Raw genomic sequence first — 26,183 nt, 5'->3', positions numbered from 1 at the left:
CTCACATTCACAGCTGCCCCGTGAGGAGATGCTACTCCTTGGCCTGTCCGTACTATCAAGAGACGATGATACAGGGCGCTGGCCTGGTGTATTAGGGCTCATTGTGGAAGGAGAAGCAATCCATTCGGGCGATAGCAGGTGTTGTGGGTTATATGATACCGGTCGTGTGAGTGGGAGTGGTCGTCGCTTGATGAAGGATGTGTCGAGTTTCGCGATTGGGGACGTTTCCGGGAGCTTCCTCAAAGTTTCTTCGGGGTTGAAAGATGAAGTCGGACGATCCGGGTTCGTCCATTTATCCAATAAATCCGAGTCGCTGTCTGACTTTGGTTTCTCTTCGATGATTTCTGGTTTCTCCTCAATGATTGGTGGTCTCTCCTCGGCGGCCTCTTTCTTCTGCTCTTTTGTTACGTCCAAACGCTGGTCCTTCTCTTCTTGGACTTCGGAGACCTCCAAATGCTCGTACATTGGTCGTTCTAGCCATCGCGTTGTTACCGACTTCTCACGTTGTAAGTTTCTTAAAGCTTCCTCAGAGTCCGCGATCAAGCCAAGCATACGTTGCGCTTTTGCAGAATCCCTCTTAATCGGCCTCGGATGCCTCAAAAGTGGATGCACGTCATCTTGGACATGACTCTGCGCCACAGCCGCCATTTTCTTTGAGGCCGTTGAGCCGAAAACGAGGGAGGCCTGAAGAAATATCAACGACGGCAAACGTGGTTGGGGAAAATGAAACAATGGGCACGAGCAACACAATAAATCAAGAGGCAGGATCGACCCCTCGTAACGACGTGGGACAGTGTCCCTCCACTATCAGCAGCATGCCGCGACCTTACCACTACTACGGACCCCGGCACGGTACGACTTTACTGTGTGGCTGGCAGCAGCATAGAACCGATCTGCCCGTTTCAAGCCCTTGCGCAGAAAGCCCGGAAGCTGCGTAAATCACCGTTAGCTTGGTTCGCGCAACACTGCGCCTTCGATTATTCGTTGCCAGGGCCCGTATTGCGAGGCCTGCAGTCATGATAGTTCGGCGGTTTTGGGAGGCCCCCGCTGGGTGAGACGTATTTTTAGAATCAGTAGTGTCGGGCCTGGTGGGTTTCTGCGGATAATCCACGAAATGCCGCGAGGCTTGTGGCCACGAAGAACCTCGATTGCAACGACTGCCATCTTGTCGATGTCAAGGCACTGATCGTAATGATGACGAAGCATAGTTCGCGCTGGCGGTGTGAGCATTTCGTGATGGCTGGCGCAATCTCAGGCCACGAAGAAGATCAGCAAGCCACATAATCGACTGACGAACAGTGCCCGCTGTTGTGCCAGTGCTTCGCTTTAGTTCTTCAAGTGGGTCCGTTGCCTCTGGAGCTCAAGACAACAGAAGACCTAGGGCCCCTCGGCTTCTTGGAATTACTTTGGCCAGGAGTAGCCACACTGTGCCGCCCAACGTAGAAGAGACGCGCATGCAGTCGAGGCGCCACCGCGGCGACATAACCCAAGGCTGAGCAGACCAACCCTATCTTGCGCCTGGGAAGACCATGCGGCACCTGGCGGCGACTGTCGGGACGATCAGAAGAAGCAACGTGTCGGCTCCGCACCCTTGCAGACTCTTGCGTCTGTAGGCATCAAGTAAGCCGGTAGTTCACTTTGCGTTGAACCCAAGAACGATGCACACATGAACTGGTTTGACGGTTTGAGTGGACGGGTAACGCTAAATGGCCTACGTTCGCCCGTTGGCAGATGGCCGTGCCGCATTTCGATATATTGCGAGGCGGACTAGGGTACCGGCCGCAGGCACACTGAGAAGGACGGCTACGCCGCTTGGCTGGAGTGTGGCTGGTACCGACGAAGTCATGTCTGAGAGCCTTGCAGTGACGCAGCCTGGCGACCTCTTGTGCGCTCGCGTGCTGACACAAGGTCAAGCCATGAGTTTCACGAGGCAAGAGAAGGTGGGTGACTAATCTGATGGCGCTAGTCCCAATACGGCCACTGCCAAGCAGGGCATCGCGAAACTTTGGAGAAGCTCACAGGTTGCCATCGCCTCAATCACCCCATCCCCAACTCAACCGTCAACACCTGCTGCAAAAATGGCCGGGCCGCGCGCAGGAAACTCGAGGGCCAACGGCGCCGCCAACGGGGACACGTCGAACAACAAGCAGTCGCTCAACGAGCCCCTCGATAAGGAGCTCTACGGCGGAAGCAATGGCGACTACGTCAGTTCCATCGCCGTTGCTGACGACGACAACGACATGGAGGACGTGCAACTGAATGGCCGGAGCCTTGTCGGACAGTACACGGCATCCAAGGAGATGATGAACGAATTCGCGCACGGCGACGCTGGAGAGGCGGACATCCTCGACAGTCGCGAGAAGCAGGCTCAGATTGCATCACGCGAGACCGACTACCAACGACGGCGATTCGACCGCGCACTCTCGCCATCGCGAGCGGATCCATTTGCCAAGGATGGCGAAGACGGCGGCCAGTCGTACAAGGACGTGATGAAGCAGCGCGAGTTTGAGCGCGAAGAGGCGCGTGTAAAGAGGTTAATCGAGGAGAAGGAGAGGTCGGGCGGGAACGAGGTACTTGACCACAAGCCTACGCTCAAGGACGACGACGACTCTGCTCCCGTCGATGGCGACAAGACTCCACCTATGAAGAAGACTCGCAAGAGGAGACGGTGGGACGAGGCTGGCGACGCCGAAACCCCTGCGATCAAGGAAGAGGCCGACGGTGTCAAGGTCGAGTCTGAGCCCAAGAAGCGATCGCGATGGTCACCAGCACCCGAGGACGACAAGACCGAGGCCGCTCAGCCGACCCGATCACGTTGGGATACCACTGCGGTAGCCCCTGCCAGCGCCGCAACACCCGCCCCCGCTGCGAACGGCGCCCGCCCAGTTGCGCAGACATTCGCATTCGGTACCGACATCTCGAACCGCAACGCTCCCTTGTCCGATGAGCAGCTCGACATGATGCTTCCTGGTGAAGCCGAAGGATACAAGGTCCTCGAGGCGCCTCCCGGATACGAGCCAGTGCGGCGGCCGGTGGGCATGCCAGCACTTCCAACAGGATACCAGGGATTCTTGATTCCAGAAGCAGACAACAGCTTGGCTGCCATGGGCAAGCAGCTGCCTACAGAGATTCCCGGTGTTGGTGATCTGCAGTTCTTCAAGAACGAGGACATGAAATACTTTGGAAAGCTCACAGACGGTGCAGACGAAAACGAGATGACAGTGGAGGAACTGAAAGAGCGCAAGATCATGCGGCTGTTGCTCAAGGTCAAGAACGGAACACCGCCTATGCGAAAGACGGCGCTTCGACAACTTACGGACAACGCCCGACAGTTCGGTGCAGGAGCTCTCTTCAACCAAATTCTGCCACTACTGATGGAGCGCACGCTGGAGGATCAGGAGCGCCATTTGCTTGTCAAAGTCATCGACCGTGTTCTCTACAAGCTCGACGACCTTGTTCGACCCTATGTTCACAAGATCCTTGTCGTTATTGAGCCTCTCCTTATCGACCAGGACTACTATGCACGTGTCGAAGGTCGGGAGATTATTTCCAACCTTGCAAAGGCTGCTGGTCTCGCTCACATGATCAGTACAATGCGTCCCGATCTAGATCACCAAGACGAATACGTCCGGAACACCACCGCTCGAGCGTTCGCCGTCGTCGCATCCGCCTTGGGCATCCCCGCTCTCCTCCCCTTCCTTCGAGCTGTATGCCGATCCAAAAAGTCATGGCACGCGCGTCACACTGGTGTAAAGATCGTTCAGCAGATTCCTATCTTGATGGGTTGCGCTATTCTTCCTCATCTCAAGGGACTCGTGGAGTGCATCGGTGAGAATTTGAACGACGAACAGCCAAAGGTTCGTATGGTCACAGCTCTTGCGCTTGCAGCCCTGGCTGAAGCTGCGAGCCCGTACGGTATCGAGTCCTTCGACGACATATTGAATCCTCTTTGGACCGGAGCTCGTCGCCAACGTGGCAAGGCTCTTGCATCCTTCTTGAAGGCTGTCGGCTATGTTATTCCGCTCATGGACGAGGAGTACTCCAACTATTACACGAGTCAAATCATGGAAATTGTCATCCGCGAGTTCCAATCGCCCGATGAAGAGATGAAGAAGGTTGTGCTCAAGGTTGTTTCCCAGTGCTCAAACACTGCAGGTGTAACACCAGTCTACCTCAAGGACAATGTTTTGCCTGAATTCTTCAAGCACTTCTGGGTACGCCGTATGGCTCTCGACAAGCGCAACTACCGACAGGTGGTCGACACCACCGTGGATCTAGCCCAGAAGGCCGGTGTTGCTGAGATTGTCGGCCGTATTGTTAACAACATGAAGGATGAGAACGAAGCATACCGCAAGATGACGGTCGAAACTGTCGACAAGGTCATCAGCACCCTCGGTGCTCATGACGTCGACCAGCGTTTGGAAGAGCAGCTAATTGACGGTGTCCTCGTCGCTTTTCAGGACCAGACTATTGAGGAGCCTATTGTCATTGACGGTTTTGCTACGGTCGTCAACGCCTTGGGTGAGCGTACAAAGACTTACCTCCCTCAGATTGTTGCGACGGTTCTTGCTAGGCTTAATAACAAGTCCGCTACGGTCCGCCAGCAAGCCGCGGACCTAATCTCCCGTATTACCTTCGTGATGCAGAAGTGCGACGAGGATCCACAGCTCATCAAGCTTGCGCAGGCGCTTTACGAATATCTTGGTGAGGAGTACCCTGAGGTTCTTGGGTCCATTCTTGGTGCTCTGCGCGCTATCGTCACAGTCGTTGGTCTCCACGCTATGCAGCCGCCTATTAAAGACCTATTGCCTCGCCTGACACCCATTCTTCGCAATCGACACGAAAAGGTACAAGAGAACACCATCGACCTGGTAGGTCGCATCGCTGACCGAGGCGCAAACTATGTCAACCCTCGTGAATGGATGCGAATCTGCTTCGAACTCCTAGACATGCTCAAGGCTCACAAAAAGGGTATCCGTCGTGCTGCCAACAACACTTTCGGTTATATCGCCAAAGCCATCGGTCCTCAGGATGTGTTGGCTACCCTTCTTGGTAACCTCAGAGTCCAAGAGCGTCAGTCTCGTGTCTGTACTGCCGTCGCTATCGGTATCGTTGCAGAGACTTGTGCGCCTTTTACTGTCCTTCCGGCCCTTATGAATGAATACCGCGTGCCGGAGCTCAACGTTCAGAATGGTGTACTCAAGTCGCTATCCTTCATGTTTGAGTACATTGGCGAGATGGCGAAGGACTACGTCTATGCTATCACACCACTCCTCGAGGATGCTCTCATTGATCGAGACCAAGTGCACCGACAGACTGCCGCTTCGGTAGTCAAGCATGTTGCTCTCGGTTGTGTCGGACTCGACTGCGAAGACGCGATGATCCACTTGCTCAATCTCCTGTGGCCAAACTTATTCGAAACCAGTCCTCACGTCATTGACCGCATTATTGAGGCTATTGAGGGTGTCCGCAACGCCATCGGTACCCCGCTCGTCATGAACTACGTTTGGGCTGGCCTCTTCCATCCAGCTCGCAAGGTGCGACAACCTTACTGGCGCATCTACAATGATGCATACGTTCAAAACGCCGATGCCATGGTTCCAGCTTACCCAGCATTTGAGGAGGACGAGGTCCGGAGACATGAGCTGGACATTTTCATCTAAAAGTAAGATCCCCAGCATCTTCCTTTGCTTTCTTTCCGGGGCCATTGTCCTGTGGATTTGTTACACCTTCTTGTCTTCAGCGAGCTGGGAATTGGTTATAGTTTGAGTAGTGGTAGGCCAACCTCTTCGGAGTCTGGGCTTACCTAGCTTATCATGTACATCACAGTATGGTTGGATCGGAGTATGCGGCGTTACAGCACGCCGAGATAAGGGAGCATAAGTCGCTATCACCAGGCCACATCAGTTAGGACCTCTTATGGTAACAAAAAGATAATCTGTACCCATTTTACACGCTGATTACCTTTAGGTTTCCGTGAAGTTATCCCATCTTTCCCAGATTTGACTCGTTGCCACAAGGTAAGTCGGTGCTTGCCGTCGTCCCGTACGCTGAATTATTGAAGAAACCGGCGTGCGCTTCCCTTTTACTAGGCTGGGCGTCCTATCTTCTCACTCGCCTATGAGGACAAGTGCACGTGCTTCACTTCGTCTCGTCCTTGTGCATCATACGTTACGCCGGGTCATTCTCTTCATCCAGTAAGTGCGCAATTTCTTGATCGTCTTGATCGAGCTGTGCCTGGACGTTGCTGGGTACTAGCTCCAACATGTCGCCACATCCGCTAGCCCTCGACTGCATTGAATCAAGAATTGACTCCTGGTGTGTTATGTATGCCCAGCACGTTATATGTCCAGCACAAGCTTGGGCCAATTGGATCTACAGCTCATAGTATCCATACTGCGTGAGCGTGTGGACCCACTGTAATCGACCACAGATACCCCAATGCCACTTACTTGATGCAAGATTATATAACGAAGCACATTTTACTCCTCATGACACGAGCATTTGATTCTGGCCCCAGCCGGTAGCTGATACGAAAACGCAAAAAGCTGTATGCTCAGGCAGACGTGCTACCGAGTCAGCGAGTGGTCCCTCCAAGCTGGCGTCGCATGCCACACGCGTCACTGTAGCGTTTGTAAACACATCCGATTCGCGGTAGCAGCAGGGCGCCTTGCATGGATCGATCATTTCTACCGTTTTGCGAAGAAAAGGAACGGCAACTTCGGTGTGGTATGTAGTACGAAACTTTAGGCAGCAGCAGTTCATATCAAGGACTTTAAAGCCCGCCAATCTTGCATCTCCTCCGCTATCTTGAGCCTCCCTTGCATCCAATCTGAGCAGATATTGTGCTAGTCTTTCCTACCCATCAAGAAACACTACAGGATAATAGAGCATGTCAGCCTCCGCCGAACCCGATGTTGCGCTCCCCACCGCGCCATCAGCCGACGCTCCAAAGAAAACCTACGATGCATCATGCCACTGTGGCGCATTCAGATACTCTGTCGCTATTTCACCTCCACTCGATGACCCAAACGCGGCTGTAATGGAATGCAATTGCAGCATCTGCGTATGCAACGGCTACCTCTTTGTCTACATACCCAACGAGCTCGTCATTTTCACCGAGGGTAATATTGAGCAGTTCAAAGTAAGCGCAATATCATCAAAGCAAGCTTTAAACAGACTTGGGTGCGCTGACTTGAGTACACAGTCCTACTCTTTCGGATATAAGAGGGTGAATCATTACTTCTGCGGCACCTGCGGCGCATCGTGCATGGTGCGCTCCAAAGACTCTGATTTCCTTCCTGGCGTGACTTGTGTCAATGTACGTATGCTGCAGGGTGTGAAGCTTGAGGACTTGAAGCGTAAGCCTGGCAACGGGAAGAACTATTGATGCGGGTTGTGTTTGGCGCAGGTGGCATAAGGAGTGAGTGAAGCTGGAAACCGAAGTAGGAATTAATATGAAGTCGATATTCTAGCAGCACGAGACAAATAGGTCTAAGGGGGTATCACGGTATCTGAGAAGAGGCTAGAAGGGTGCACGATTGAAAGCATTACAGCTCGTCGAAACCGCGCAATCGCTCATCCTCCTCAAGTACAGGTTCCTGATCCACGGTCCCGACGACTTGACTCGCGGTACTGGTTGACAGCCCTATGATTGCCTCCTTTGCTATGTGTGGTATGTCCGCGTTCAAAATGGCTTCTTTGGTCGCAGGATCGAGAGTATTCTGTGGTCGAGGCACATGGTCTGTCGGCTGAGGCGGGCGGAAGAGAACGAGAACTAGTATAAGCGCGGCGATAAAGCTGACTATGGCCCAGAATATGCGCACGCGATCTGTGTCGTGTCAGCTCCAATAGATCAAAATGGATGTACGAGGGCAGCTGTACGGGTGTTCTTTGCCTGCCACTGCGCTTCCGACTTGGCTCTCGCGTCGACACGCTCTTTCGCTCGTTCGAGTCTCGCTGTCAAAGCATCTGCCTTCTCCTTGCCCGCTTTGATGCGCTCTTCTAGTCCGCTGACCTGGTCTTGTTGTGCCTTGAAGCCATCAAAGGCTTCTACCTGACCAGTCACATCCTCTACCAGCTCTGTGGTGTCCGACTCGAAGTTGTCATGGAGCTCTTTGGTCAAGCCCGATAACTCTTGAAGTGTTGCGATGGTCTGGCGCAGGATGGAGAGTTTCTCGAGGATGGAGTAATAAGTATCGTCTAGGCGGCGCGAGGTCTTGAGGGACTGGTCGGAGAGGGACTGGAGGACAGCACGGAGGTGTCTGTGTGCCATGTTAGAGAAGACATGGTGGTGTCGTAGCAAGTGCTGTGGACTGCATGGCGAATGGCGCAGACGTACCGTTCTCTAGCCTCGACCCTCTTTGCCTCTAGCTCCACATCTGCCTGGCGGAGTGGTCTTCGCGGCGGGATTGTTATGCCTCGAGCGGCTTCCTCCTTTCCATTGACGCTGCCGTCGGCCTGGCCTGGCGCGACGCTCTCTCTGCGACTGTGGCTCGGGCTGGTGTCCCTGCTGCCTCGCGCCTGCCGCAGCAAGTCTCCAAAGCTGGTCGGCGGCTGGATCTGGATGGCCGACTGCATGGCTTCCTTTGCGGCATGGCGTCTGCTGGAGCTATGGCGGTGATGGCCATGGTGACGGTCGTGGTGGTGTCGAGACGACTTGTATGCATGCGGATGCGCCTTCTTGTCGGGGTCAGACGTCACACGCGCCGCTGACCGCGAACTGTAGAGGTTCGGACGGAGGTCAGCCAGCCCCGCGTGCAGGTGGAGCGACTCCATCTTCAGCGGTCATGTTGGTGTTGGTCGTCGGCGCTGGTCGGCGATTCCGCGTGCCATCGCATTGCAGGGGCCTCACGCTAACCAGCTGTAGCTGAACATGTGAAGGGAAGCTGCAAATTGTCTATGCATGCAAGCACTCGCGCGCCTGTGTGTATAGCGCACTCAGTGCACGACAGTAATGCGGACCTTGGGACCGTAAAAGAACATGTTGCAAAAGAAGGATGCTCTTTACTCTTTCCTCTCTCCAAATTCTTAGGGTATCATGTCTCCGTGCCTCCCAGTCGCTCCTCTGCGTCCCTGTGGCATGCTCCTTGTGAAACGGCAATTCCTCCACCGTGCTTTACAATTTGACTATAGTCGTGCCACTACCAAGCTCATGACTTGAGCATCTTGTTACGCTTCTCTCTCCTCTTCAGGCGCTCTACACGCTTCTTGTGCATCTTCTCCTCCATCTTGGCAAATCGCTCTCGTTCTTCCTTGGCCGCACGCTTGGTCTTGATTGCTTCGACTCGTCGCTATGTGGCTGTTAGCCTTTTTCCTCTGTAGCCGAAAAAATTCCCATGGCTTCCTACCTGTCTCTCAGATTCCTTCTCTTCCTTCAGCTCCTTCTCCTTGGCCTTGACGGCAGCGAGTGCTTTCCTCTCTTCACTTCGCTTCTCCCAAGAGGTCTGGCCTGCTTTCGGCCGGAATGGGCCTTTGTTGTCGTGCCACTGCTTGCCTAGGCAAAGTTAGCATGTCGTTGCGCAACTGGCACACAACTGTCGCATACCATTTTTCTTCATGCCCTTGACAGGGGCAGTTTCCGTCGCGGGAGGCGCCTGGATTACTACAGACTCGGACATGTTTGCGGTGTTGCGCGACCAGTGGACCTTGCCGCGGAAATTCGATGGACAAGAAAAGTCCACGGGTGCTTATCGATAGAGTCCAGCAGCACCCGCCCAAAGAAGCTAGCGTGCTTTTTGCACGGCGGCGGCGGCGGCCACAGAGTTAATCAGATCGATCAGATAAGATGCGGTGAAGGCACTGGCGACGCGTACTGGGCACTTTAGTCGGACTACTTCCCAATCCATAATGCGTTCACGGCATGCACATGGTCTGGATTAGTAGGCGCTATGCGCTTTCCACTCCTCTAATACGTCTTCCCGGCAGAATTTTCTGAACTAAGGGTGCCCTGTTCGTTGGGCTGCGGTTGCATTCACCCAAAGTCACACACGACCCACGGAAACTCTCTTTGTCGTGCTACACACTTCCGACCCTCGCTCCGCTCGCAATACCCCAAACGTCGTCGTCGTACCTACTCATTGACATGGGCTCCGCCTCATAACAGTAGCCACGCGCCCTCTCACTGCCCACGACTCTTCGCACACAACATGCGCCCCGCTTCATAAACACACATTCAACACACCTGTACATACCCGTTGACAAGCCATACACTCCTCATTCATGGAAGCACAAAAGAGCTCGGTGTCGGTGGTGGGGGGAAGAGGCAGACTGCCGAACCCAGTTATAATGGAAGAGGTCCAGAGTCCTGCCGCAGCACATGCCATCGGCAAGGGGGAAGAAGCTTTAAAGGACGTTCTGTGTGGATCGGCAGCTGGGGTTGTCGGAAAGTACATCGAGTACCCCTTCGACACCATCAAGGTTCGGCTGCAGTCACAGCCCGATCAGGTACCACTCCGCTATACCGGGCCACTGGACTGCTTCAAGAAGTCTCTACAACAGGATGGCTTCACTGGCATATACAGAGGGATTAGTGCACCTCTGGTAGGAGCTGCTGTAGAGACCAGCACTCTGTTCTTCAGCGTGAGTAATGTGTGTACGGAAAAGTAAACCATGCTGACATGGCCCGCAGTATCGTCTAGCTGGCGATGCACTCAAGTCTTCAGGATTCTATCCAGAGTTGAAGAGACATCCGGACCGAGACCTGCCCTATTCTGGCATGCTCCTTTGCGGAATGATCGCTGGAGCCATCACATCGCTTTTCCTTACACCAATTGAACTTGTCAAATGCAAGATGCAGGTCCCTCTAGAAGCGCACGGCAACATGGTGGCCGCACCAACTATACGCGGTGTCATTGCTTCTATTTATCGTCACCAGGGCCTTGGCGGCTACTGGCACGGACAATTCGGAACCTTGATCCGCGAGACAGGAGGCGGTGCAGCATGGTTTGGCGGGTACGAAGGCATGAAGATCCTCTTCAAGGGCGCTGGTACTTCGGCCAAGGAGGAAGACCTTCCAGTCTGGCAGCGCATGGCCTCTGGTTCCGTTGCCGGTGGAGCCTACAACTTCATGTTCTATCCTGCCGATACCATCAAGTCGAGAATGCAGACGGAAGATGTCAAGCAGTTGACTGGCGGAAAGTCGACGTTCAGCGCTGTAGGAAAGGCGCTTTGGAAGCAACACGGTATCAAGGGCATGTACCGTGGATGCGGCATCACAGTCGCAAGATCTATACCCAGTTCTGCATTCATCTTTACTGTATACGAGGAGCTGAAGAAGCGATGGCCTACCCGACAGGCAGAGTAGGAGGGTGCTGCGAAACGCAGGGCTTGCCGGGAGCAGCATATCACGGTGTTTAGAAGGCGTTTATAAAGCATGAGGCAAGAGCGTCGAGATACCATACATTGTCGCTTTTGAGCGCATAGAAAATAGTCTTAGATTATAGAGCACGTAAGGGCAGCAACAGCAATAGCAACAGCACATGCCATTTGCCATCCCGGTCATTCAGCCTCCACATCTTCACATGTCAATGCGCAACTACCCCTGTCGCTTCCTTCCGCTTAGCGCGAAGCTGGCCCAATGTGGGGAAGCAGCGACCGGCAACGTGACGGACGCGAGCCGAGGATCAAGTGCCAGCAGCCAGTCCGCGACTGCGACTCTAGTTGCTCCGCGCTATCCCCGACTACAAACCTCGCTCACCTTTCCCATGTCGGCCTCATGATACGTGCATTCTATTCTGGTACTTCTCTTCACCCCTTCACTCCTCTGATTCAAGGATCCCGCGGTTGTGCGAGGTAGTCGCAAACGTTATCGCAACGCGCGCGCTGAACCGAGGCTCATCTTGACCGAACGCAAGCAATCAGAACACACCGTCCACAACCACATACAGAGGAACACCATGGACAGATTGCACGCCCTTGAAGTACGTCGCAAGGCACTGGAATTGTAAATCCTCTAGAGAGTCGACTGACGCTTCCACAGGCTGCGCTCGAGAAGATCGTGTTGGATCCCAAGTACCACGATATCCTTACACTGGTCAAAGGCGTAAGGAATGGCATCGTATATGGAAGTAAAGTGCGGTTTCCGCACGCGCTTGTGTAGGTTGACTGAAGCGCAAATGCTACCGGGAATGGACAGCTGACGTGTGCTTGTAGAATGATCTTTCTCTTCAGATCCGGAAGGTACCGTCAGACTCCCTTCTACTCTGAATCTCGCGCGCTTCCCCAGCTTCTACAACGGCGTTGACTGACAAAATTCCGACTAGTTTCCGATCAAAGTGTTTACTCGTCTACAAAGCGACCCGCCAGCATGCCCGTAACCTCGGTCTCTTCGCCCTCGTCTACAAGTCCACCATGCTCTTTCTCCGACATACTTCCCCCACCGGCAAAGAAAGGCACTACGATTCCTTCCTCGCCGGCCTGTTGGGCGGCTACACAGTTTTCGGTCGCACAATCCACAACTCCGTGTCTCAGCAGATCGTCATCTACGTAGCTGCACGCGTATGTTTAGCATTGGCAAAGCTAGCAGTACAACCACGACATGTCGGTGGCGGAGCTAGCGGACAAGGAGCAAAGGGAGGTGGCGGTGGGTGGGAGCTTTTCGGGAACGGGGAGATGAGGAAGAAGATTGCGAAGAATGGATGGCCGGTTTTTGCCAGTCTGAGTTGGGCCATGGTCATGTACATCTTCAGGTGGCATCCTGAGAGCGTGCAAAGTAGCTTGAGGAGTAGTATGAGTTATATGTGGGTACCCTTGGAAGCGGAACTAACACGGGGCTGCGCTAACACGTGGACAGTTATGTACAATCGGACGACTGGGACTCGTTGCGGACGTTGCTTTGGCATAATAAATAGGCAGGGCAGCAAAGAAAGACATATATCAATGTACAAAGACGTCATGGATGGATCTGGCACCCAGCATCTAGAGGCAAATGTACGGGGAATACCAAACAATTCCGTCAGCGTATTGTGACATGACTAGAAAATTAAAACAAGACAAAAAGACCATGTCCAGAGTGCCACATCACTTAGGCATCCGTATCCCAGCTGCACCGACTAATAGTGAAATCTTCCGACTGGTCTGGTTAGTGACGGGAACACAATTTGACGTGACCTTAAACATCCGTCAAAAGAGTGATCTGACTATACGACATGCTAAAGTGAAGCGACCAATGTTACTTGAAGCAGCCTTAGGCCCTTTGCTTGTGATTGCTCACAGGTGTTGACCGGTGGCTTTTACCCCACTTGTGGAAATGATGTAGGCGGCCTCCGGTGAGTCCTCTAGGACATGAACGCGATACGTTTATGACAACATACTCAAACTTCCGTCGTCTGGCTACATGACGCAAGTCTCGGTTACCTGCGGGTTACCTACAGACTGCAATTATATCCTACGATATCCTTTGGTCGCGTGGTTACTCAAGGGTGCTCTCGACCCTCTCCGGATATGGAGTCGCTGGCCGGTGTCAGGATAGAGTAATAGATGGACGGAAGATTTGGCCCTTTCTGCGTGCATTGGCTACAGAGGAAGCGGGGAAGAGGCCTAGTGACGGTGTCTTGAAGCCATGTAGCTAACTAGCTCAGACCAGAGGTCAAGCAACGTGTCTCTCGCTGAAGCGACCACAAGTATCCGTACGCTCGATCGCCTTTTGTCTGAACGCCAATTGTCACTTGTATCAACTCGATATAAAGCCTGCGTGTGTTCCGTAGTGGTTCTGCTTCTCGATTCCCCCCCTTCCAGTGTCTGTTTGTTTGTGGTCCTGGAGGATACTTGATCTGTACTATTAGCCTGTATACCATCATCTTCGCAGAAGAAGCCGCCCAAGTGTGATGACCAGATTTGTCTACCATTTCTTGCCATATTATTTTTCTTCTCATTGACCTACCAAGGTAAGGTGCACTGTTCCTATATGCTTGTGTGCAGTCAGTTGATGTCGACCATGCCTGATGAGTGGTCAAATCCACGTAACTAGACTTTCTAACAAACCTTCAGCATCGTCGTTTTGCTCTTCTCATCTCTACAATGTACGACCACGATGAACCGAACAGTCACTCGCACCAACCGCCTGTAGTGAGCCCATGTTCAGACAGGCCGCCTCAGTTCAATTGGAGAAACTGCGGGTATGATTGTGGAGAAGGGTGTGAGAAGCCCAGCGAGGATGAAGGTGGTGGTGGGGTAAGCGATGGAGAGACTTTTGTTGATGCGGATGAGGACCAAAGGTCCACGACTGGATCGCAGGAGCAAGATGTCGAGAGGGCTCACGATACGTTCGACGCCACAACAGATTACTCGGACCAAGACCACATGAGCTGTGTGGATACAGTTGTTTACGGACAATCGCCCGAAGGAAGCCTGGTTGTCGAGTCGTCTGTTACGGCGGATCACTCTCCATTTGCACACAGCCCAGTAACCTCTGCCAGCGGAAGCGCTCGCAGCCGATCGCCTGATCCAGGAGTTCTTCATTGGATTGGTGGCATGTCCATTGCCACGCCATTGCGCATCGGTATCGAATACCATTTCTTGCAGACGCCTCTGCGTCTCAGCCCCCAGTACGAACATTGTCGAGGCCACCCAGCGTCTCACCTGGTCGTTCCGGATCGCTCGTCTCTTTGGTATTTGGTGGAACATTCATGGAATGGGTATGCGCCAGCATACGGATACATCTCTCCGCCGTAGTTTGGAGTTTGCAGGGCTTGGTGGTATGACCTTTTCTTCGTGGAAGCATGTGTTTCAGAACGTTAGCAGTCTCTTCATTGCGTGGAGTGGAGTTTTGTTAGTAAGTCTGTATGCAAGTACATGGTCCAGTTGAATCGAAGGAAATAGAAAACGCTCGTGCATTCGTGATCAGCCATGTACCCAGAGCCGAGTGGAAGGCGGGATGATTGCACAAGTGGAGCATGGCATGGTAGAAGCGTCCATTTGTGGTTGTTGTGACGGTCCATGTGTCAACCCGGGAAGTCACCCGACATCACCCGAGCACGGCCATTTGCTTTTCGTGACAGCACTGCACGACGCACGCGGAGGGAAGAATGTTGCCCGCGGGCATCAGCCGCCAGCGTGGGTATACGATGCGCAGACCCTCTGAAGGCTCCTGGACGGAGACACTTGCGCGGCCAGGGCCCGTATCATTAAAATATTGGCTAGCATCTAAATGCCGCACTGCATTCGCTGCAATGCAAAGACCCGGTCAGCTTCAGTCATTCATACCAAAAAGCTGTAGTCACTCTTGAACAAACAGGCGTGGGAGTCGTGGAGAAGCGTATGCCACACGCCGATCCCCCAGGTCGCGCGGTCGATGATTCTTCGTGTTGGTCGACATGGAATTGTCTAGTCTTCGTCGCAGACCCACCCGGCTTCTCTCCACCTTTGCGCCGCGTATTGTTTATCGAATTAACGTGCCGATGATGCGGTCGGAGGCTGACTGTTGAGCTGACTCGACTGACCGCCGCACTTGCTGTGGCTTGTCATCGGGCAGCTACTTGACATGCAGCGAGCCCTAGAACTTTCTACTATGGGCTTTGGCGCAAGCACGGTGCCATGGCTATCTCTGGTGTCAATAGCGGTGCATGCATTGACGAGACAGTTTAATTGCCTCGACCTTGTTGGTTCGAGAGCTGGTCGGAGCGCCATCCTTCTCCCAACAATGAAACATCAACACTGGTGACCCAACGAGTTGCTCCCACGACTCGTTGTCTAACCACGCCGTTGCACAGCCGCCCACAATATAACTGACGGCGCCCGCAATCAGCGCATACTTTTGCCCAAACCCGCAAACCCCGCTGTAGCTCTCGGGCTGTTGACGCGACTCTCTACACCATACGTCATCCCGCACCACAAGCTCTAGATCCTCCTCGACATTGTGCCATTTCACATGTTTCCCGGCAACCTCTCCTTCAGACGCTTTCCGCAGTTCGACAAACCCCTGGCCGTGTGGGAACTGCGATACGGGTTACGGTGCGTTTGGAGCTTCCACCGTCTGCAAAAGCAAGTGGGCACGCGACTGACAACCTCAAAGTTTACACAACCACCCTTGAGCGCTGCGAAGCCCCCGAATCGACGGCCGCATACGCCATCTCATCCCAGAGCGAGCCAGCATTGGTCGCAGCCTCTAGCCCTCCGACTCCACCACCATCACCATCACCACCATCTCCAGCCATCGGGCCTTGCATGGGCTTAATTCTGCACCGAGCATCGTCCGCAGAGCAACTGGCACACGCAGAGACGCTCATTCACGTTTTATATGCCTCCGAGATCTCCCGAATAAATTCCCCGCTTTGGTGCGCTTCCGCATCACCCCAGATACTCCATCTCTGCCACTAGTGTACCCGGACGACCGAATAATCTTGCTATTGGCGACACCATATTGTCGGTGACATAGAGCATTGCCAATACAAGCGTAGCACAAGGGAACGCCCATCAATTGCTGCATATACTTAAGATGGCGTCGGCAGCTCCTCCCAGGCGGTTCAAGGTCGAGCCCATCGAGACGACCGTCTCGTCCTCCAAGGACAAGGCTCGAGCAGACCAGGCAGACCAGGCAGAGAGGCCGAAACCACGAAGGTTTTCACCACAGCCAATAGAGACCACAGCCTCGAGCTCCAAATCTAGCCGGAAATTCGCGCCCGAGCCTGTTGAGACTACAAAACGATCCAACCGTCGCTTTGCTCCCGAGCCCATAGAGACTACAACACGAAGCAGTCGCCAGAAATTTGCCAAGGACTGGGAAGAACAGACGTCACCTACAGGAAAGTTCAAAGCGAATCCTATGGAAGCTGTTGCAACTAGTAATGGTCAGTTCAAGGGTGCGCTAAAGTTACCTACAAAGAAATTCAGGCCCCAATTGATTGAGACTGCCCAGCGGCATCGCAAAGCAGGCGATGATATGCCCACTTTACTGCCATCGGACAAGACTGAGGCCACTCCAGACTCAGCGATAAGTGCCCGGAAAGCAAGGATTTTGGGAATACCACCCACACCGCCAACGAATACACCGACTTTTGACATCACTCAGAACCCTTTGTTTTTGGAGATACAGCGCAACGCCTCACCGTGCAGACGCCGGTCATACTTTAGCTGCTCACAGCACTCGTTCCGTGTTCCAGACTTGGACCCGATTGAGTCTTCAGAATCTGAAGCGTCCGCCCCACCATCACCCACAGAGTCACCCCTCTATACCTCGGACCATTCCTTCATGTATAAAGAGGCTACTCGACGACGAGAGAGTGTCGATGGTAGTTCTGCCGGCTATCTGCTTGAGCTGGCTGCTAAGGCTGCTGAGAAGCAGCTCCGAGAACAGGCCTTGGCTGCGTTCCCGAATAGCGATTTCCACGAGCCTGTGGCCCATTACGTGGACCATGATACAGAAGGCTCAGAACCATCCGTTACCGAGGCCAAGCAGCAACAGCGAGAGTTGTCCTTCACACAGGTCAATTGGGATCTAGTGGCTATGCGTGAGTACCGAGAGAAGCAAATATCCGAAAAAGAGAACCAGAAGCGGAAGGAACATGGCAAGCCAGCCTTCAGTCCGTTTGGAAATCCGGCCGGCTTCCTCGACGCTGCCACAGCCAAGAAGTTTGCGAACGAGCGGAAAGACCCCGAATTGGAGCGCCAACGTAAAGAAGCCCGACCTCCAATGCTTGGACAAGATATCAAATTTCCGCGATGCGAGTCGCCGGAGCCATCACGCTTTGACCCTACTCAAGGGTGTGATGCAGTTAGGACAGCCATGTGCTATCTCTCTGAACAGTCCAAAGCTGCGTCCGAAAAAGGGGAAAGTCTATGGTGTGGGAAAGGCAATGGCAGACAAACGAGCACCACCCCTTCACTGTGGTCCACCCCCAACAGCCGAGCTTCGAGCACTACAGGCTTGTGGGGTGGATTCTGCGTTAATGGTGGAGACAAGTCCCCACGCGGGCCGACGGGTCTACTCACCCCCCACAACGAGAAGCCAAACCCCATGTCACCCTGTCCAACGCCTTCTACGAGCCTGTTGCCACCTACACCTCCTGCATCCAGCTCTGGTGTTACTTTTGAGAACACTGGCTTCTCAGGCATAGATGAGAAGCTCGCTGTCGAGCAGTCCATCGAAGAGGAATTTGGTGACAACTTTGTCACTCAAGTGTACAACTACCTATCACTTGGATACCCGTCAATGGCCCGTCCATTCGACGAGGAACTTTCAAAGATTTCTCACATACCCATTTCCGAGCTGCGACAAGACGACCACCTCGCATCTTCCCGCGGTTATATTCGTCTGGGCAAAGACGGCAACCTGACGGACACGGAGATTACCGAGGAGACGTGCATGCGCTGGCGCGCTCTACGTATCTACATCCAAGAGTGGGCGAGGCAGCATCCCAACATGTCCGAGGACGAGTTCATGGCTGGTGGGCGTGGCACTGCCGTCAGGAAAGGCAGTTGGGCGCTCTAGAGGAGTGTTCCTGTCATGGATCATACCTTGTAACTTTCTCAGCGGTTTAGCGTGTACATTTACCGTTTTCCTGGCGTTGCTCACGGCATACATGTTCAAGCATTCCCTGCATTTCGTGGCTTGGTGCCCGGACGTAGATCTCCTATGGAGCTGTTCCGGTTTCTCCGCCTGCATCTAGTGGAGAAGGGCGGGTTGGACCTGCATATTCTCTTATCTTCAGAATGTACAAACGTTTCTTCCAAGATAGGTCCCTTGTAATCAAGCCTTGGTCCATCGCGAACAGCCTATGAAATGTTGGCGTGGACATGTTTAGGGTCTGCTTGGCGACCGACTTGTCGTTTCGGCCCAACTCAGATAGGTCACGTTTGCTTTTCCGTTATCTCTGACAATCACTTTTGTCACACCTCGCCTTCACCAAACAACGCCTTTGTGTGCGATATTGCCGCGCTCACGTGTTTAGACGGTAGCAGGGCTCATATCTTGTTGCGCCCGTGTGTAGCCCGCATCGCTCCCGTAGCTATGGAGACTGGATAACCGATGTATGGATCGATCGGGCTACGATTCATCTCGCCCGAATGATCGTAAGATATCTGCCGTGCGGCTGGAAGCGCCCGTTCAGGCAGTGTACGCCTTCACACTGTGCTAGCTCTTCGTCGCATCCCGCGCCCTGTTCGAGTACAAGTGTCTTCTTCTGCGAACCGTCTCACCAATTGCACGTACCTCTTAAGGTCCTGCCAGGAGTCAATGACTTGGCGCATTGAACTAATCACGCAGGCTGACTGCGATGCTGATCACCATGACAGGGTCATTCACGGCGATGACCCTTGAAGGATCTAGACTAGGAATTGTTGTTGCGCGGAAATGCCCATGTGGGAACAGCGTTGGGGTAACTGCTCGATTCGTGGGACATGTCCCGGCCTCCAGGTGCATGGGCAGGTAAGCGACATCATATCTATCCCGGCTGGGTCATCGAGTAATTTCGTCTGCAAGCTTTAACTTCTTATCTACCATGTCATTTCATATGCCTTCCTTTTAACAAGTTATGCCCGAATCCAGGTACGAACAAGTGGAAATGCATGAAGCATCGCACGAGAAGAGAGGCTAACCTTGGAATCCTTGAGTCGCGATTTGTATGGACGGTACCCTGTGAACGACTTGGAAACGAAAGCAGGACCTGTTTTGAAACACCAACCTATCGTCGCAAAACGCCAGAATGTCTGACTTTCCAGAAAAACTAGCTTCAGAATCATGGACGTTGTACAGTATCGGCATGGCTGTCATCTTGCTTCGCACGTTAGTAATACCTAGCAACAGGATATCATGATGCTCATTCCCGGTTTTAGGTTTGCGCGATGGCATCGAGTCCGGAGTCTGAGCAGCTTTTCAGCAGATGACTGGATCATGATAACGGCAGTACCACTTTTTTACACTGGGCTAATAGTATGCCTGAACATCATCGCGTCCGGGGGTGGAAGTAATCTCTTCCCACCAGAGCAGTTATCTACCTTCACACAGAAAGAGATCGACGAGCGAATCAAAGGATCTAAGATCGTGGTCATTTCCGAGCAAGTACGTCGGCAGAGCTTGGAACGTACGAACACACAATAACGCAAGGCTAACATCCAACAGTGCATGCTGAACGTCATTTGGTCTTTGAAGGCATGCATGCTGTTTATGTATGCTCGCATGCTGACTGGAACAACAAACATGAAATGGATCAAAGCCGCTGCGTCGTGGGTCGTTGCTGGTTGGTTGAGTGTTGAGATCGCCTTCTTTAGTGCATGCCGTCCATTCGTAGGATATTGGGCAGTACCGCCCCCAAACCCGCAATGTACGACACTGGAGCACTTTGCGATTGTGCAAGCAACCTTCAATATAAGCAGCGATCTCCTTATCCTCGCTGTGCCGATACCGATGATCGCATCGCTGTCTCTTGCTTTGAAACAGAAGGCTGTTCTCGGCATATTGTTCACCATGGGCATCTTTGTTGTAAGTTCCCTTCACTTTCCTGGTACACAACCTTCGTCTTACTAACACCTTCGGTCAGATTATTGCAGCAATTCTAACCAAGATCTACAATCTCTCGGACGTATATGCCACCACATACATGCTGTGGTACACCCGCGAAGCTTCCGTTGCCGTCTACGTCGCCAATCTTCCTAGTATATGGCCTCTTCTCCGCGAACATATACGCTTCCTCCATGAGCATACGGGTTCTTACGCTACCAGGCGATCAAAACTACCTGAATACGGTTCACGTGGATATGGTAATCTATCGAGAAGCAGGCACCAAAGCCGCGCACCGACGTTCATCAATTTCGGCTCAAATGACGTTGAACTCGCGTATGATACGAAGTCAGGCGTAAGAGAGATATGCACCTTTGATGAGCAGATACAAGGGACTGAAAATCCGTTTATGGAAAGAGAAGGAGTTTCGGTAATCAATGAAAAGAGATCAGGTACGGAGGTAGTGTGTGGTCGGAAGGTAATGGATGGTATGGTCCGTATGGATGTACAAGTTGAGACGGAGGTGGAGATTCAGAGTGATCGGTGGACGGGAAGTCGGCTGGAGTTGGGTCAATCGAGAACGGTCCGATGCGAAGGACCCGAGGGGCAGGTAGGAAGGTGGTAAGAATGGAGTTGTATATGATTCGACGTTCTCTCTCAGTCTTAATTAATGTATATATCGAATTTCGTCACGTCCCGAACCAGATGATACCCAACGAAGCAATGCTAAAGACCGTTGATCATAGCGGAGCTCCTCTACTCACACCACCTTTGGTAGCGTTGTCTAGGTATATCTATTATTTTCTGTTAGCATCACGGTTTAAAGATATGTGTATTGGTTGTCGGCTTTATTATTTGTATGTACATGTCGCTTTCCACAATGCTGTTCCACAGAGAAACCGTTTGTGGTATTTCCTGATCGGGTAGGTTCAAGAGCCGTTGAACCAGGCGAGAGGCTGTTCACTCGTACCTCGGATGCATGTTGGGTGACGTCACGGATCAGATCACGCTAAATCCCAGTGAGTCTTAGTCACCTCGTGACAGCGCGATCTCGCGTGTCACCGTGCTTGTGGCGAGGCAGCACTTGCCTTAGATTGAGGCGTCGTTTTACAGCTTGCTGCGACCACGCAAATGGCGCTCAATCCTCGAAGTCCTTCCGTACACAACCAGATGATTACCCGCTTCATCAAGCATCCAAAATCCACCAACTTCGATGGCGAGCAAGATCGACCGGCCAAGCGCCAGAAGACGGGCAACAGCCCTAAGAAACCACTGCCAACACCACGGAAAACCACCAGACGCGAAGCGCTCGACTCCGAAGACGAGTGTGAGAGTATTGTGATTAAACAAGAGGAGAAGGAGCACAAGACAGACCTGGAAACTGCGTTGCCTCAAGTTGACACGGGTGATAATGCCATCAAAGCATACGAGGCGTACAAAGCTGAGGAGGAGAGCAAAACCCAAAGAGCTGATCAACGTTTGGAGAAACGTGCGTGGGTTCGGGGCAAAAGTTCGCTCTATGTCGATGCATTCAACTTAGCATTGGATACAGTGCTGGATGAGGAAGGCCATCTCTTTGATGAGGCTGAAACAGAAGTCTTTCGGATATGGAGAGAAATAGGCTATCAAGCGCAGTATCTGTAAGTCTGAATCTGTAGTGAAAGAGCGTCTACGCTGTTGCTAACTGCGTTCTCATCCACAGATATGTACGTCTGTTCCTTCGCAAGACGTCCGCATGGCATCGGATAAAGAACCTGGGCTATCATAGTGATATTTCAGACCTTGAAGCAGCCGCCAAGACACTGCAACGCACATACAATCTCCCTACCTCTTCCTCCAAGGCTGAGTCACATCCGGGCGAGTTGGAGGCACCAGCAGGGACTACGTTGGGCATCTCATTCACCTTCGCGGACCGGTCCGAAGAGGAGATAAGCACGTTGGAAGAGGCATCATCACTATTGAAACTCGATGAGCTGAAGGCTCTTGCAAAAGACGCCAAGGTCAAGGGGAAGAACAAGGGGGAGCTTCTGAAGGCCTTGCGACGCACAAGCCAGAAACAAGCAGGTCTGGGTTACGTTGGATTCAAGCGGTCGGACTCGGAGATTTCACGAGGGTCCTCCGCATCTAGGTCGAGACCTGGGACGCCAGAAGTGGAGCTAGAGTCCGAAAGTGACCTCTCGGACAATGCCAATCGAGACGCACACTTTACACGTAGGATCATGCAAGAGACGGGGCCTTGTATACGACTATCGCTGGATACTTTGAAGCTTTTTGAGCGCGTCCATCTTGTCTTCTACCGCTCTACAGAGTGGACTGAGAAGTCATTGACGACTATCATCTTGGCGAAAATAGCACGCTGGAACTTTCCAGAGTACGTTGTCTCTCGGTCTGCGAACATATTCGCCTCACGTTCACTGCTGTTAGAGTATGAAGCTTCTATTCGAACACAATATCGGATAGACAGTATTTTGGAATTTAACGGAAGGCCGACGGAGAAGGGGTATCAAGAGATCATAGATACGTTCGACGAGGTATACCCGCGCTGGCAAGTTTTGGTTCAAGAGGAGCAACAGAAGGAAGATAGTATTTACCAGAGCGGCGAAGGCTCGTACCTGCGCCGTCTTTCGCCAGCCTGGATCTACACACGCATCATTCATAAAGCGCTCGACGTGCTCAGGCGCCGGAAGGAGCATATGCGAGAACATGCACTCTTGACCGAACTACTGCAACAACGATTGTTCCATCATTCCCGCAGAGGAGCATGGTATCAACGCAAAGCATTGCTTGAAGAACACTACATGGCTGCCTTGACCGATCCTGGGAAGAGAGGCGCGGACAAACAGAAGAGGCATTGGAAGCTCATTGCTTTGCAGACGTGTGAGGATGGACTGCAAGATAATCTTGTGCACATCATATATCACTATGATCTGCAGAAGCGCATCACCAAACTTGAACTGTCATTGAACTTTGCTAAACGAATGCAACACGACTTCTCGCACGTCCGCTTGACGAAACCAGTCGAAGTTGTCATGGAAGGAACCCGCATCGAACGCGAGCGTCCCTCATTGTCAAGAAGAAGCAGCTCGCCACACTCAAAATCTGGTCGACGCGGAGGCAAGACGATATGGATTGATCCACGCGAGGATGGCGAGTGCTCCGTAGAAGCAATGTGTCTCTCGCACTATCGCAATCAAGGCTGGAAAGGCTACCACAGCGAGGGTGGGATTCTGCGCACTCTCTTTGCATACCTGTTCTTCGACGTCCTATTTACGTACGTACCCAATGTCTTTCAGACACCGTACCAAACCTGTCCGTTGGACCTACATACCGACGCCTTCTATGCCTCTCGTATATCGGAGATTAACGCACGCTTGAATGAGATATCCAACGGCGATGCACCAGCCATCATTCAAAGAATATACGATGAACACCACGAGCGTCGAACTTGCGTTGTAGGTCTGGACTGGACATACGATGTTTTAGACCTGCTTGAAATTGCTCGTTGTTTTGATGGTGAAGCGCTGGCGACCGTGTGCAAGGTCATGGCGCAAGAGTATGGGCAGAGAGGAGGTGGTGTACCAGATCTGTTTCTCTGGCGAGTGTCGGCAAAAGAAGGGAAGAAGGGTGAAGTGAAGTTTGCAGAGGTGAAAAGTGAGAACGACCGTCTGAGCGACACGCAGAGGCTTTGGATACATGTGCTCTCTGGTGCGGGGGTGAGGGTTGAACTTTGCGCCGCAGTCGCCAAGGAGGTGAAGGTCGTTTGAAGTAAGACGAAGTGACGCGTACTGAAGATCCAAGATCCAAGAGCCAAGAGACGCCAGTCATTGTGAACAGGAGATTGAACGTATGCTCAGATTTAGCAGGCTGACTGCCTTGGTAGCGAGCAGGAAGGCGACTGGGCTTTTCAATACCTTGACCGAGCAAGATGAATGCATACCGGCTACGATGTATTGGTGTAATGGAAAGAACTGGTTTGCGCCGTACACCGGGGATATGGTATGTCGTAGGTGCAAGTTTTGCACATTCTAACGAGAGAATGGCGTAGTATCATATGATTCAACAGCCCACACTGCCGTACCAGGGTATCCGCTCCTTAATATCATGATTTGAGCTGCTAGCTTGGAGCAGACATAACAAACGCTCTCCAATGTCATTTGTTCCCACAAACTCCGTCAAATGTAGTCAACCTTTTGTAGCGCACAACGCCAAATGCTTGTGTACGCCCATTCCTGCGCCCTGTGTATGCTAGTCGAGACAATCGGAGTTTGATTCGCAACGTATATGAATTGCAATCAACCGAGAACTAGTAGGTAGACTATCATGAGAGTGTTGATTAACATCAAGGGTACTGCAGCCGTGTCAGTATGTCTGTGTTGGCTCTACATTCCACCCCTCCAAGGCATGCGGGGGGGCGGAGACCATGGTGCAGTACGTACGCCTCATGAGTGTCCGTACCGAGGAGACAAGGTTGATCAATCGCGCTTTTATGCTGGCATCGTCGCCAGGGCGACCGAAACCGGGGTCTGCAGATGCTGTCCAGCCAACTGTAATCTGGGTCAGTCGGATGTTCTATCGGATGTCCTGCGTCTCTCGGCGTATGTGTAGATGTGCGAGGATCGCGGGAGGTTGGGGAGGCCTGATAAACGTACTGCGCGCGAGGAACCGGTCTTCGGAGAGGATTGCTATGGCGTTGACGAGGAGTACCGCGACTGCGCGTGTTAGCGAGCGAATCTATCAGATGTCACCTGCGACGTAATACCAGTAAACAGCCCGCCGAGCCCGAAGAAGAACATTTGGAAGACTGTAGCAGGATCGAGTTGTTGTGTCGTGCACTACCGCATGTAACGAGGGTATCGATGAGTATTGCAGGTGTTGATGTGGCTGCCTATCAGAAAGACAGCTGTCGTCGACTTGAACCTCACGGATTATGTAAGCCCCAGATCCATGCATATCCCGAGCGAGGACGAATCTCGAAGTAGCTCAAATCCATGCAGGACCTAGAGGACATGACGCCATAGAAACGGTGTCGGAACGCTGGCATCGCTACAGCGGCACCTGTGCAACTCGTGCATGTAGCGGTGCACCGAAATTCCAGGAGCGCTTTGTGAACCTTGTAAAACACGAGAGTTTTTGATCGTCGTGGGTCGCTTGCCCATCACATTTTGACAAGGCTGCAATTTGAACCGCATGTCGATCATACCCCATCCATGCCAGTGCACCGGTGCAGTACATGAAGGTTAGCTTAGCGGGGATCATCACCAGAACACAAGGTTGACATGCTTCGCCATATACTGCTCGGTATCCAAGAAGGAGGACCAAGACGGGGCAACCGCTACCCAAATATGCTCAGGGCTCCCACAGCGATTGCCATATGCCAAACGAGACGGCCAAAGCAACGGAGCCCACAGATCCCACGCCAGAGATCTCGCAGGCCCTGCTCTATCAAATGGTAGGGCACGGGGAAGTACCCACGGCCGGCTATGGACGCGCGCCGTCACAAATCGTCCACCCTTTCAGCTGCCAAATCTGCGGCATTGCCACGCACCCACTGAACCCGAAGCGCGGTTCTAGAACTTGTCTTTAGAGCGACGTGCCCAGCGTGCACTTGCACATTTTCCTGCCCTGCTTCTGCTGTGTGCGTCTCGATCGCTCAATTCACGATTGTCGCAGCCTGGGTACTCAGTATCCCAACCGATGAAGTGGTCTAGAACCGATCTGCCCGCTTACACGACTCGTACATGCGATCCCC

At 52.8% G+C, this 26,183-nt stretch overlaps 9 protein-coding genes across 9 annotated transcripts; 6 read left to right on the top strand and 3 right to left on the bottom strand.

The window, feature by feature from the left end:
* Positions 1-2,078: 2,078 nt before the first annotated feature.
* ACET3X_006652 (uncharacterized protein) lies at positions 2,079-5,663 on the top strand (the record flags this gene model as incomplete). The annotated part of the gene is made up of 1 exon (XM_069452805.1): positions 2,079-5,663. One exon carries the CDS (start codon positions 2,079-2,081, stop codon positions 5,661-5,663), a length of 3,585 nt encoding a protein of 1,194 aa, XP_069305420.1.
* A 1,379-nt stretch (positions 5,664-7,042) lies between these two features.
* On the top strand, positions 7,043-7,390 carry ACET3X_006651 (uncharacterized protein; the record flags this gene model as incomplete). Its single annotated transcript, XM_069452804.1, has 2 exons — positions 7,043-7,144; positions 7,208-7,390. 2 exons carry the CDS (start codon positions 7,043-7,045, stop codon positions 7,388-7,390), a joined length of 285 nt encoding a protein of 94 aa, XP_069305419.1.
* Positions 7,391-7,550: 160 nt separating this feature from the next.
* Positions 7,551-8,778, bottom strand: ACET3X_006650 (uncharacterized protein; the record flags this gene model as incomplete). Its single annotated transcript, XM_069452803.1, has 3 exons — positions 7,551-7,831; positions 7,885-8,264; positions 8,342-8,778. 3 exons carry the CDS (start codon positions 8,776-8,778, stop codon positions 7,551-7,553), a joined length of 1,098 nt encoding a protein of 365 aa, XP_069305418.1.
* A 374-nt stretch (positions 8,779-9,152) lies between these two features.
* ACET3X_006649 (uncharacterized protein) lies at positions 9,153-9,620 on the bottom strand (the record flags this gene model as incomplete). Its single annotated transcript, XM_069452802.1, has 3 exons — positions 9,153-9,293; positions 9,351-9,496; positions 9,548-9,620. 3 exons carry the CDS (start codon positions 9,618-9,620, stop codon positions 9,153-9,155), a joined length of 360 nt encoding a protein of 119 aa, XP_069305417.1.
* A 182-nt stretch (positions 9,621-9,802) lies between these two features.
* On the top strand, positions 9,803-11,481 carry ACET3X_006648 (uncharacterized protein). The gene is made up of 2 exons (XM_069452800.1): positions 9,803-10,581; positions 10,631-11,481. The coding sequence occupies exons 1-2, from the start codon at positions 10,222-10,224 to the stop codon at positions 11,303-11,305; spliced, it is 1,035 nt and encodes a 344-aa protein (XP_069305416.1). The 5' UTR covers positions 9,803-10,221; the 3' UTR covers positions 11,306-11,481.
* A 187-nt stretch (positions 11,482-11,668) lies between these two features.
* Positions 11,669-14,863, top strand: ACET3X_006647 (uncharacterized protein). The gene is made up of 6 exons (XM_069452799.1): positions 11,669-11,921; positions 11,981-12,096; positions 12,154-12,180; positions 12,264-12,740; positions 12,794-13,886; positions 13,990-14,863. Exons 1-5 carry the CDS (start codon positions 11,898-11,900, stop codon positions 12,849-12,851), a joined length of 702 nt encoding a protein of 233 aa, XP_069305415.1. The 5' UTR covers positions 11,669-11,897; the 3' UTR covers positions 12,852-13,886; positions 13,990-14,863.
* Positions 14,864-15,579: 716 nt separating this feature from the next.
* ACET3X_006646 (uncharacterized protein) lies at positions 15,580-21,067 on the top strand. Its single transcript, XM_069452798.1, has 7 exons — positions 15,580-15,951; positions 16,013-19,363; positions 19,418-19,483; positions 19,549-19,720; positions 19,771-19,996; positions 20,057-20,416; positions 20,475-21,067. Exon 2 carries the CDS (start codon positions 16,436-16,438, stop codon positions 18,425-18,427), a length of 1,992 nt encoding a protein of 663 aa, XP_069305414.1. The 5' UTR covers positions 15,580-15,951; positions 16,013-16,435; the 3' UTR covers positions 18,428-19,363; positions 19,418-19,483; positions 19,549-19,720; positions 19,771-19,996; positions 20,057-20,416; positions 20,475-21,067.
* A 456-nt stretch (positions 21,068-21,523) lies between these two features.
* Positions 21,524-24,198, top strand: ACET3X_006645 (uncharacterized protein; the record flags this gene model as incomplete). The annotated part of the gene is made up of 2 exons (XM_069452797.1): positions 21,524-22,074; positions 22,137-24,198. The coding sequence occupies exons 1-2, from the start codon at positions 21,566-21,568 to the stop codon at positions 24,196-24,198; spliced, it is 2,571 nt and encodes an 856-aa protein (XP_069305413.1). The 5' UTR covers positions 21,524-21,565.
* Positions 24,199-24,496: 298 nt separating this feature from the next.
* On the bottom strand, positions 24,497-25,303 carry ACET3X_006644 (uncharacterized protein). Its single transcript, XM_069452796.1, has 4 exons — positions 25,194-25,303; positions 25,084-25,143; positions 24,871-24,978; positions 24,497-24,782 (listed from the first exon to the last, which is right to left on the bottom strand). The coding sequence occupies exons 1-4, from the start codon at positions 25,225-25,227 to the stop codon at positions 24,727-24,729; spliced, it is 258 nt and encodes an 85-aa protein (XP_069305412.1). The 5' UTR covers positions 25,228-25,303; the 3' UTR covers positions 24,497-24,726.
* Between the last annotated feature and the right edge of the window lie 880 nt (positions 25,304-26,183).

Source organism: Alternaria dauci, chromosome 6 (genome assembly GCF_042100115.1).
Source record: "Alternaria dauci strain A2016 chromosome 6, whole genome shotgun sequence".
Taxonomy (NCBI): Eukaryota; Fungi; Ascomycota; class Dothideomycetes; order Pleosporales; family Pleosporaceae; genus Alternaria; species Alternaria dauci.
The sequence above is the reverse complement of the archived record's forward strand: the minus strand, read 5'-3'. Positions and strand labels throughout refer to the sequence as shown.

What these genes read in the sequence shown, in the direction of transcription:
- ACET3X_006648 (XM_069452800.1), top strand. Translation starts at nt 10,222, where the DNA reads ATGGAAGCACAAAAGAGCTCGGTGTCGGTGGTGGGGGGAAGAGGCAGA. An exon ending in CCAGCACTCTGTTCTTCAGC is followed by an intron (nt 10,582 to 10,630) that starts GTGAGTAATGTG and finishes CATGGCCCGCAG; the next exon opens with TATCGTCTAGCTGGCGATGC.
- ACET3X_006647 (XM_069452799.1), top strand. Translation starts at nt 11,898, where the DNA reads ATGGACAGATTGCACGCCCTTGAA. An exon ending in TTTCTCTTCAGATCCGGAAG is followed by an intron (nt 12,181 to 12,263) that starts GTACCGTCAGAC and finishes AATTCCGACTAG; the next exon opens with TTTCCGATCAAAGTGTTTAC. An exon ending in AGGAGTAGTATGAGTTATAT is followed by an intron (nt 12,741 to 12,793) that starts GTGGGTACCCTT and finishes ACACGTGGACAG; the next exon opens with TTATGTACAATCGGACGACT.
- ACET3X_006646 (XM_069452798.1), top strand. Translation starts at nt 16,436, where the DNA reads ATGGCGTCGGCAGCTCCTCCCAGGCGGTTCAAGGTCGAGCCCATCGAG.
- ACET3X_006644 (XM_069452796.1), bottom strand. Translation starts at nt 25,227, where the DNA reads ATGTTCTTCTTCGGGCTCGGCGGGCTGTTTACTG. An exon ending in GCTCGGCGGGCTGTTTACTG is followed by an intron (nt 25,144 to 25,193) that starts GTATTACGTCGC and finishes TAACACGCGCAG; the next exon opens with TCGCGGTACTCCTCGTCAAC. An exon ending in AGACCGGTTCCTCGCGCGCA is followed by an intron (nt 24,979 to 25,083) that starts GTACGTTTATCA and finishes CCCAGATTACAG; the next exon opens with TTGGCTGGACAGCATCTGCA.